Genomic DNA, 12,157 nt, shown 5'->3' with positions numbered 1-12,157 from the left:
TTTTCATTTTTCTATTACATTTTGAATTTGACTTTTATGTTTCTGCATCTTTGCTTTTTTTTTTTTTAAACCCTGAAAAGATTTAGAAGTATTTTTCCAGGCTCCAAGTTACCATTTTCAGTGCCTGATGAAGTTCTCCCTTTGGTGTGTGTCAAACAATTATTTCCAGGCTCCAGATAAGGAGCCCAGAGTACCCCAGAAATGCCCTAAGCTCACTAGGGGCTTGCTTGCCTGAGCTGCATCTCTCTAGTTGCAATGCACATTTTTCAAGACAACAATAAATATTGGCTGAAAAGAGAGTGATGGAAAGTACATTTCTCTAAGATATAAGATTCAGGCCTATTGATAGATAAGCTGATTTTTTTCCCCCACACACTATAACATCTGTTCAGAGTAAGTAAGCATTGCTGCAAAGGGGACGGAGGATGTTAACTGAACTGGCATTGGGGCCACCATGAGATAGGAGAAAATCAGAACCAAGGCACACATTGTTCAGATAGCTAATAGTTTTCTTCTAACCACTGATTCAACCTTACATAATGAAGTTTATCCTTTAGAGCTCATGTTAGTAACTGCTGATTGTATTATGTGGGAGGTTGGTATAGAATAGATGGAACAAGAATTTCACAATATCCAGACAACTAACGAACATAAAAAGCTGTTTCATGTACCAGTATCTGAAAGAAACCATTTGGACCTTAAATAAATACAGAAATCAAGAATTCAATGTAATGAAAATAAGGCAGAATACTGAAACAGTACTGAATACAGCAGGCCTCCACATTCTAGCTATTAATGACCAATTTTTAAGAAAACCAGCTTCTGTAAGAAGGCCACGTAATGTTTTTATACCTCACTTTTAAATATGTCCTAGCATTTCCTCATTCATTAGCTCATTGGCTTTTCATAGTCTCATAACCCTAAAATTAAGATGTTAATATATTTCAGACTTTCAAAAGTTGAAAGACATAAATTGCATAATTTGATGAGGGTGGTAAAGAGGCCTCTGGAACTCCAGTCCCAATGTAGTTCATCCTGCCCAAGGCCAATCTCACATGAACCTGTTATATCAGTTAATGAAATAAAGATCCAATTACATTTATTCTGAAGTTTTGTTCAATCAAACAAGCAGTTACTTTAGCTCTCAGATGCCTAAAAACCACCAGCCCAACAAGATTTCATTTTTCAGCCAGTCATATAAAACAATGGAGGACATAAGGTTGTCTTCTTCCCAAGAGATTTTTAAGTATTTATGCTCCTAAATGCTAAATTCCTAAAATTGTGTCCTGAAAAAGAAGAGGAAATTTGTTTTTCTGCTATATTTTCCACATTTTCTCATTACTTGGTCCCTCCTTTCCTCCCTCCCTCCCTCTCCTTCCTCTTTTTTTTTTCTTTTAATAAGCATGTATATATAACCAGCAATTACCAAGCTTACAGTGCACTGGGCAATGTGCTGGGCTCTCCATTGCAAACATTTCAAAGTAGAATAAGAGAAACAGGAAGCAATAAAATGAATCAGCTAGTTTTGGAATCAGATTAGTCACAGTTGATCCCAGCTGCAGGCCCAGAATGTGGAAGGTGGGCTGCCATGCGGTTCAATCACATGCAGTGCCACACACAGGAGCATAGCGTCCTGTCAGTTCACACTGCAGGACCATTTATAGGTTTTATCTTAGTTAATGTCAATGATTATATATTTTAGAGGTACTCATCAATCCTTGTACCAAATACAGAAGGGACCTCAGAGACTTCTAGTCTCATGGTTCTCAAATATCACTGTGCACCAGAGTCACTTTTTATAAGGAGTGGATTCTTGAGTTCCCCCAAGGAAATCAGTATCTCCAGAAAAGAAGTTTAAAAAACAATTCATGTTTCTATTAATAATAAATTCTCCAAGTGATTAGTGAGTAGCCTATTTAAAATGCTATTAGTAAATCTTAGACTATAACCCTGCTTTTGAATTTTATCATGACAAAATCTAGGCTCAAGTCCAAATAGTTCAGAGAGTAAGGTTTTGTGAGAAATTTTTTAGTCTTAGAAATACTGAAAGAAGTAGAAAATTGTTATTATAGTCCATGTAGCCAAAACCCTGGCCCAACCACTGAGAAATGACAGAGTTACAAGGAGTTGGCCAGGGTAGAAAGTTCTGGATCCCTCTGAGGCAACCTAAGAAAATGTGTCTGTCCAATAATAGTGATCATGATAAGTAATTGACCATGTCCTGGTTTGTTTTAGACAGTCCCATTTCATGCCTGCTATCTCAGTATAATTATTAATATTGCTATCCATTTCTCTCTTAAGAGTGTCCCTATTTGGGCAATAAGTTATATGGTCACCCTAACCATAAGAGAATCTTGTCAGAGACTCACAAGTGTCCTACCACACAGCAAAGCAATGGTAGGAAGGCTCTATCCATTCATTTATTCAATTCAATTCAGTAACACATTTGTGCTACTGTTTATGCAGGACATTTAGTCCTGTATAAACAAAGGAAAGCCCTCTGCCTCATGGATTTTACTGCCTAGTGGTGGGAGACTCATATAATATACAAATGAAAAATTAACAAAAAATAATAGAGGTTATAATAAATGCTATTAAGAAAGTAAACCGGGTGATATAACAGGATTTTATGGGCAGGACAGGTGGGATGGAGGGAGGCCTCCTGGAAGACCATTGTCTGCTTCAACCTCATCTCGGGAATGGAGAACCAAATACCATATGTTTTCACTTATCAGTGGGAGCTAAATGATGGGTACACACAGGCACAGAGAGATGTAAAGGTCATTGAAAACCAAGAAGGGGAGAGGGTGGGAGGGGAGACGTATGATAAACACTTACCTATTGGGTACAATGAACACTATTCTGGTGATGAACACACCAAAAGCCCTGACTTAAGCATTATACAAGGTATCCATGTATCAAAAACACTTGTAGTCCCTTAAGATTTTAAATTTAAAAAAGATGAAAGATAAAGGTGTAAAAATGTAGAGAAGAGGTAACCTTGTACATAGTTGATGAAAATGAAAATTAATATAATCATGGAAAACAGCATGGAGGTTCCTCATACAATTAAAAAAAACTATATCATATGATCCAACTATCCCACCTCAAGGTATATCCAAGGGAAATGAAATCACTATATTGAAGAAACATCTGCACTCTCATGGTCATTGCAGAATTATTCACAACAGCCAAGATATGGAATAAAGCTAAGTGTCTATCAATGAATGATTGAAGGAAATATGTCATATATGTACACAGTGGAATACTATTCAGCCTTAAGATTGAATCTTCCTCTCATGAAAGATGTCTCTATAGCATATTATATGGTTTGATAACATTTTACCCACAGAACTTCTTTCAAAATTGGAGTCAATACTCTCGAACCCTGTCACTGCTTCATCCACTAAGTTGATGTGTTATAATATTCTAAATCCTTTGCTGTCATTTCAACAATGCTCACAGCATCTTCACCAGGAGTAGATTCCATCTCAAGAAACCATTTTCCCTGCTCATTCACAAGAAGCAACTCATCATTTCAAGTCTTAGTAGGATAAACAAATCCTTTCCAGAAGGTTTTCAATTCACTTTGCCCAATTTCACTAGAAGAATCACCATACATGGCAGCTATAAACTTATAAAATGTATTTCTTAAATAATAAGATTGGAAAGCTGAAATTACTCCTTTACCCATGGGCTGCAGAATGGATGTTGTGTTAGTAGCCATGAAAATAATATTACTGTCTTTGTACATCTCCATGAGAGCTCTTGGGTGACCAGATGCATTGTCAATGAGAAGTAGTAATATTTTGAAAGGAATCTGTTTTCCTGAGCAGTAGGTCTCAACAGCTGGCTTAAAATATTCAGTAAAGCATGCCATAAATAGATGTATTATCATCAAGCCTTTGTTGTTCCATTTATAGATCACAATCAGAGTAGATTTAGCATACTTCTTAAGGGCCCCAAGATTTTCAGAATGATAAATGAGCATTAGCTTCAACCTAAAATCACCAGTTTCATTAGCCTCTAAGATGCTAGTCTGTCCTTCAAAGATTTGAAGCCAGGCATTTACATTTCCTTTCTAGCTAGGAAAATCCTAGATGGCATCTTCTTCCAATAGAAGCCTGTTTTGACTCATTGAAAATTTCTCATTTAGTGTAGCTACCTTCGTCAATTATCTTAGCTAGATCTTCTGTATAAGCTGCTGCATCTTCTACATCAGCAATTGCTGCTTTCTCTTGCATTTTCTTGTTATAGAGATGACTTCCTTTCTTAAACCTCATGAATCCACCTCTGCTAGCTTCCAACTTTTCTTCTGAAGCTTCCTCACCTCTCTCAACCTTCACAGAATTGAAGAGAGTTAGGTTCTTGCTCTGGATTAGACTTTGGCTTAAGGGAATCCTGTGGCTGGTTTGATCTTCTATCCAGACCACTAAAATCTTCTTCATATCAGCAATAAGGCTGTTTCTCTTTCTTATCATTCATGTGTTCACTAGAGTAGTGCTTTTAATTTCCTTCAAGAACTTTTCCTTTGCATTCCCAACTTGGCTAATTTTTTGACACAAGAGGCCTAGCTTTTGGCCTATCTTGTCTTTCAACATACATTCCTCATTAACCTTAATCATTTCTAACTTTGGATTTAAAGTGAGATATGTGTGATTCTTCCTTTCACTTGAACACTTAGAGGTCATTGTAGGGTTATTAATTTGCCTAATTTCAATATCGTTGTACCTCAGGAACTAGGGAAGTCTGAGGAGAGGGAGAGAGACAGGGTAATAGAAGGTTGATTAAACAGAACACACACTACATTTATTAAGTCTGCCATCTTATATCGGTGCAGTTCATGGTGCCCCAAAACAATTACACTAGTAACATCAAAGGTCATAGATGTTTGATCATAGATCACCATAACAGATGTAATAATAGTGAAAAGTTTTAAATATTTCAAGAATTACCAAAATGTGACACAGAGACCAAAATTGAGCACAAGATGTTGGAAAAATGTCACTTATAGACTTGCTCAGTTCAGAGTTAATCACAAACCTTCAATTTGTTAAAAAAAAATGTGCTTTTTCCAATGCACAATAAACTATATCTGTATGTGAAATCAAAAAAATGTTGAACTCATAGATGTAGAGAATTGAATGATATTTGCTAAAGGTCAGTAGGTAGGAGAGATGGGCATGTGTTAGTCAAAGGGTACAAATTTTCATTTATATGATGAACAAATCCTAGGGATCTAGTGTGCAGCATGAGTGATGATGGAATTTGTTAATCAATTTGATTGTGGTAATCATTATACAATGTGTATGTATATCTAATCATCACACTGTATGCCATCAATATATTAGATCTTTATTTATTAATTAAATATTTTTCAATAAATAAATGCACAGTCCCGGACATTATGGAGCTCAGAAACTAGCAAAAGTGTAATTCAATGACAGTATCCATTTACAGAGTGCTAAACTTGTGCCAGACATTGTGCTCAGCATTTTACATACTTAAGTTTTTTAATTTTCACAATAAACCTATCTAGTAGGTTCTCTTATGCTCTCCATTTTACACACGAAAAAAACCTAAGGGACAGAAAAGTTGAACAATTTGCTCAAAGTCACTCACTAAATGGTGTAACCAGACTTTGAACTCTACAATCTGGCTCCAAAGCTGTTGCTTTTAACCATGAAATTTTACTGTGAAATGTACCAAAGAAAGGTTGCCCAGAAGTGTATGGGAGCCCAAATGAAGTGCATCATAGAGACTGACTTCATAGAAAAGATAACTCCCTCTTTTTCATGCATACCTGACCCCTGAAAGATGTGAAAGTTAGAGATGCTGACCCCTGTGTAGTCAGAAACCCCAGTATAAGTTTTGATTTCCCCTAAAACATAACTACTAATAGGCTGTTGACCAGAGGCCTTACTGATAACAGTTAATTAACACATATTTTTATATGTATATTATATACTGTAGTCTTACAATAAACTATAAAAAAGAAAATGTCATTAAGAAAATCATAATGCAGAGAAAATATATTTACAATACTGCACTGTATATAGCAATATCCTAAGTTTATGTTGTCTGCTTACAAGATGAATCATTTGTCTGAAATGATGGGCAATAGCATCTGTAGACCTCAGTCTACAGTACTTATCAAACAATTCAGCTTTTTCTTGTAATGTCGTTACTTTTCTCAGCTTCTCGGGAGAGTGCTTCTAGCATCACTACTCACGCTTTGTATGGGTTCCATGGTGTTATTCAAGGTACGTGGCATTGCACTAAACATAATGCAAAACATGTGAGTACTGTGAGAGATCACTTTTTACTGAAATATGCAATTTACTAGAGAAAGGAACTCCTGGCATGAAGACGATTAGCATCATAGCCTTTTAAGCAGGTACTTACAACACTTGAGTTCACTGCAACAGCAACAGGAAGTAGCTAGGTGGCTAGGAGATGATTATAGTAGTACAGAAGGCACTATAGTTAATTTTATGCAATTATGATTTAATGTTGCATTTTTACATTTGTTTATGTTTCTCTTTACCGAGAATAGCACCATGTACAAATTGTTTGTGTAATTGTTTATGTGTGCAAATTCTGATAAATTTAACTTTTATAATACTTTTGTGTATGTTCTATGGTAGTAAATTATAAAATAGACTAGTATCTACATACATTTTATACATTCATGACATACCTAACTTTTTCTTAATTTTTAAAATATTTCTAAGCTATATGGTTCATCTGTGAATTTTTCAAATTGTCACAAATCTCCAAAACATTTTTCAATGTATTTATTGAAAAAAAAAATCTGCATATAAGTGGACCCACGCAGTTCAAACCCATCATGTTCAAGGGTCCATTGTATTTGTTTGTCTCTTATCTCCCCCAACACCGCTATTCAAACATAACCAGGTCAGGCTTCTATACCCATTCTTACAGCTAAAATTTTGCTCTCCTAGGTTGAGCTATGTTATTTCCCCTCTTTTCAAATACTCTTTCTATTCCCTCCAATGGGTTTTCTTTTCCATTTCCTTTATGAGTAAACACCGATTTTCTTTTTTCTTACCATCCTTATAGGTTATTAACTGAGCATATATTTTCACAGTTGCTTACAAATTGAACTCTGTTCTCTAATTTTTTCATATGAGTAAATCCTTTCACATAAAACATTTTATTTCACCTGGTTACAAATATATTTGCATCCTCAAAAACAAATAGACATGTAGTAGGTGCTTAACAATATTTTATTTGATATGATTCATTTGGATTAAGAAGCATTTAAATTCAGGGGTACAAATAGAATAATTTTTTCCTCTCCAAAAGGCTAACCTGGTTTCTTTTACAAAACAGTTTTTTTTATTTGCCTTACATATAGTCAGGGTCTCAGACTCCTGACTTTGCAGTCTAATTGGCCTAATTTAAAAATCATGTTGGCAGCAACAATTTCTGTAACTATCTGCAGTTATGAAGTAGTTATCCAAAGAAGTATATTTGACAGCTAAGTTATTTTTCTCCATAAATGCACTGAAATTTAGAAAGGGATCAGTTAGGCTTGTAATATCTACTATTTTTCTATAATACCCTTTTCTCCTCTGTGGCATTTGCCTATGTCATTCTCCCAGGTCCTAAAGGTGGGTGCTCCTAGAAAGTGTGACTTCATGATGCATCACCTGCCAAATATCTCAGTAATCCATTCCTAAATGCCCCTAGGAAATGTCGGTTCTCATAAACAACCATCCTCCTCTCGTACTCCCTCCTTTGTCTAGAACTTCTACTGTACTGTGTATTATATCTGTGCCTGTACACAGAAACTTCATGAGCCAAGAACTTTCAGTCTCCTTAAGGGTGTTTATAAGGATCCCTCTAATGCGTAGCGAGAATTTGAAAACGTTTTCAGGCAGAAGATAAGAGACTCAGGAAATGGGAGTGATTGGGAAAGGAAAACATGAGAGAAGAGGAAAGATTATGAACATGAGTGGAGGAGTTATTCTCTAAAAGAGGCCAGTGAGCTCTTCCTCCAGCAATGAAGAGGGATAATAATGCCAAAGGAGCAGAAAGAGGATAAAAGTTTCTCAAATTTTTTGCAGATAGATAAAAGTAACTACATAAAAGATGGTCATTGAGAGCCTCTTTAAATTTTTCTTTAAAAACATAAGGACTAAGACAATTTGCTTGAGAGGTACAGCAGATGTGTGAAACAACTTAGGGCCATCTTTATGAGAACTGTATTTGGGCATCTGTAGGAAGGTCATAATTATGCTGGAAGCCCAAGTGAAAGTAATTGGCACTAATGTATGACAGTGTTGGCACTGGAACTCTGTGGCCCTTAGGCAATTCTGGACAGGGGAGAGGTAGAAAGCACAGGCGATGGAGCTGATCCCAGAGGCAAATAACTCGAGAGGACTGGAGGTAGAAATGATTGGTGTGACTGACTGATAGGTCCAGGCTTGAAGCATGGAGGGTGCAACAGGAACCAGTGGGGCTTGCACAGAACACGCATGTGAGCCATCTAGGAACCTGAGTGATGACAGTGACAGGGCCCAACAGACACAGCCATCCTGTGCCCTCCTTTTACAGTAGGAGAGCAGGTCAGACTTGGCTGGGACATACAACTGTGGCTAATCTTCCCCAAAAGGAGACAATTAGAAAAAATAATGTAGGTCAATAATCATGCTTTCTCTACATACAGTTTCTTTTTTTGGTTGCTTGTTTTAATGTTTAATGTAACACCACCAGGAAACAATCAGACAAATCTAGAAAGGGGGACATTCTCCAAGATAACTGCCCTGGAAAAAATGGTAAAAGGACTGTTCCATATTAAAAGAGACAAAAGACACATAATGATCATATACAATATGTGATTCTTGATTGCATCAAGGTTTGAAAAAATAGCTATAAAAGACATTTTGAGGACAATTGGGGAAATTGTGAACATAGGCTGTGAATTAGCTGATATTACCAACTGATTCAAAATTTGCCACATTTGCTTTATCTATTAGTATATATTAATGTATGTGGGGTTTTTTTGCAGAATTATTTATACATACAATTTCAAGGTGTTATACCTTTTAATGTAACCTATATTTCTACTCCAAAGGACTGTGGTATCTAATATTTGAAAATACATATTACTCCATATTACATATTGTCAATTTATATATTTGTAAAAAAATAAAAATTAACAAAGAAATTGCTTATTTAATCAAAATTAAAACAGCTTAAATTAACAGTGTTTTGATTAATATCTAAATAATTTTATGGAAAAATATATTTACTTAGAAATCATGCTGAGATATACATTTTAAGATTATCTACATTTATTGCCTATTTCTAGAAGTAAATCTTTCACACCTACATAGTTATGTGGGTCCCTCAGTGTAAACGGCAATGCCTTTCATAACCTCAGTGTTTTTTCTCTATTCATTTGATCAGTTTGCCAGAGGGAAGGCTAAGCTTGCTCCATATTAGGAGGTTAAAAAAAATTGATTATTTAATGACCAGGAGTGTTCATACCTGACAATTTCAGGCTTAAGTTCTGGAACAGGGGAAAATATTTGATTCACGGAAGTTTTGATTTTTGATTCAGAATTTCCACAGACTGGGGTGAGTAAGAGTTACAAGAATTTTCAGTGGATGGGTTTTGCGTCTATGCTAGCGAGTTGCTCTACTGGCTTAAGGGGGAGGACAGGACTTATCAGGGTAGCATCCACTGGCTACTTTGCAAGGGCATCGTGGCCAAGTGATAGTAAAGGTAGATGGAACCAGATGTGAGCTTTACTTTCCATTTGCTATCCAGCTCCAGCCAGCCCTCTAGAATTATTTGCCTCTGGGATCAGCTCCATTGTCCATGTTTTCTATCTCTTCCCTGTCCAGAATTGCCTGAGGCCCACAGAGTTACAGTGACTACATCATCATACATTTGTGCCAGCTACTTTCACTTGGGATCTCACCACAGTCATGACCTTCTTATAGGTGCCTAAATGCATTTCTCATGAAGGAGGCTTGAAGTCTTTTTCATAATCTACTATACTTCCTAAGCAAATTACCTTACTGCCTACTTCTTTAAGAAAAAAATTTAGGCTTTCTACTGTCATCTTTTGTATATCTACTCTTATATGCCTCAAAAAAATTTGAATATGTAATCAATATTATACATTGTGAAAGAATGGAAATTCCTGGGTTTCGGAATCAAACAGATGGGAGTTTAATTCCTAGATTAGCTACTTAAGAGGCAGGAGATTTTAGAAAGTTATTTAACCTCTGTGATCTTCAAATATTTCCCCCATACGGTGGGTATTATAATAATGTATACATTACAAAGTTAGTGTAAAATATAAATTAATAAATTAGATAATATATAAAAAGTATGTTGCATAATTCTTGGCACACAATCAAATTGTTACAGTATACATTACTCATTTTTAACTTGAGCAATATAGAGGGATATTTTAAAAGTGCTTTTAAACATAAACATAGATTTCACTTTCTAAACAACATTAAGTGGTCAAAATGAAATGTTTACTCAATAAAGTATTCATCATGATGAGGTTTTTAAACCCGTAGGAATTCTGCTTCAATAAAATACCAGTAACTGAGGAGGTATAGTTCAGGTACTGTACTAAAAGGAGTCATAAAGTAGGTTGTAAATGATTTTGTCAAGCCTTCAGTCCATTCTCATGAAGGTATGCTATTGTAGCCTATGACAGTCAACATGTGTGAAAAATGACAATAAAAGGCCTTGGAACCACTAAGATACCTTACAGAGGTGTATTATTGGAAAGCCCTGTGATAGCTGAAGTTTACCCAGGGCTGTGATCCCCTCTAGTTCTTAGCTGGGCAATCTTTCTCTGGAAAAATGCCACACAATTCACCAGGCCTCCAGGGAGCTGTGAAATTACAAATAGACAGAGACTCAAGGAGTGGGTGGATTTTCTTTTTCTTCAAAGCAGCAGCTGTTAGGATAAAAGGCAATTTTGAGTCTTAAAAAAAAAAATCAAGAAATACAAGGTGTTTACTGATTTCTATAGCAAGTTCTATTTTTTTCTCTTCTCTTACTTCTTCTAATTCCAATGTTATATAATTTTTAAAGCAACAGTCATAGCTTTTGTCAGTGTCCCTAATTCACAATGTCCCCAGTAAAGGCAGCTGTTGTATCTATACATCATAAACATACCCTTTCTTACTTCTACTCCCTTCCTTTTCCTGCTCTCTCTCCCTTTCTTCCTTCTTTCTCACTTCCTTCGTTATATATATTTAACTCATTTGATCCTCACAAGTTGCCTATTAAATGAATAGGTGGTTATTAGAGAAGCCGTCATTCTTCTGACAGATTACCTTCCTGACAAGTGTACTACATGTGAATATAATAAAAGCAAAATTTAATTTTTAATCAAAACTGTTGCTGTGTGTTCATTTGAAAGGGATCACATAGAAAGCTTAATAACTAAATGACTTCCAAGACCCCCTACACACTGCCTTTACAATCCTAAGATTTCATAATTCTAATTCTAAGAAATATACTGATAAAATATAAAAATGTTCATGTTTATAAATAAATTATGAAACTATACTATGGATCTCCTATGCAAAACTGAATTTGATATATTAATAGTAGTACTTTCTTGAACAAAGGTATTTCTTTACAATTCTTGCCTCATTTTTACAAATGAGAAAAAAGAAAACTTTCCTTGGATTGGGGTAGAATTTTCACTGGCATTGCTAAGAAGAGTTTGGGGAGATTCAGAGCTTTCAGATGGCTTTTGAGGAAACTGCTTTTAAAGTGTTTATCATGCTGCCTCCCTTCACTTTTTTCTTCTAGCAAACACAGAGATTAAAGGTCAGTGTGTTGGTCATTCTACTGTCATCACAACATAAAATGTTTTCTGCTCCCTTGAGCTGCCATCTCATCAGTACTAACAGCTTGACCCTACACCTCAACAGTATATAGGATATACCTGCCTTTAAAATGTGGGAACCGAATTTTATCTGCACTGATTTTTCTTTTTATCCTTTGATCTGTCACTATTTCTTCACAATGTCAAAAACCTCAGAGCTTGGCTTGAATGGTGATCAAACTCAAAGGCACACAATTTTGGATCTGATCTTGAATCTACACAATCAAAAATCTTTTCAATTCAGACTCAAACCCTGC

At 35.7% G+C, this 12,157-nt stretch overlaps 1 protein-coding gene across 7 annotated transcripts in view; it reads right to left on the bottom strand.

The window, feature by feature from the left end:
* The window catches only part of GRM8 (glutamate metabotropic receptor 8), a 693,462-nt gene that overhangs the window by 187,203 nt on the left and 494,102 nt on the right, over window positions 1–12,157 (bottom strand). Inside the window, exon 7 of one of the 7 annotated variants that reach the window (XM_045564834.1) lies at window positions 2,095–2,166. The exons of the other annotated variants lie outside the window; for them this stretch is intronic. Within the exon in view, the coding sequence (XP_045420790.1) occupies window positions 2,095–2,166 (72 nt within the window). The remainder of the gene's footprint in view (window positions 1–2,094; window positions 2,167–12,157) is intronic. 7 annotated transcript variants of the gene reach the window in all.

The sequence above is a fragment of the Lemur catta genome, chromosome 11 (genome assembly GCF_020740605.2).
Source record: "Lemur catta isolate mLemCat1 chromosome 11, mLemCat1.pri, whole genome shotgun sequence".
NCBI lineage: Eukaryota > Metazoa > Chordata > Mammalia > Primates > Lemuridae > Lemur > Lemur catta.
The sequence above is the reverse complement of the archived record's forward strand: the minus strand, read 5'-3'. Positions and strand labels throughout refer to the sequence as shown.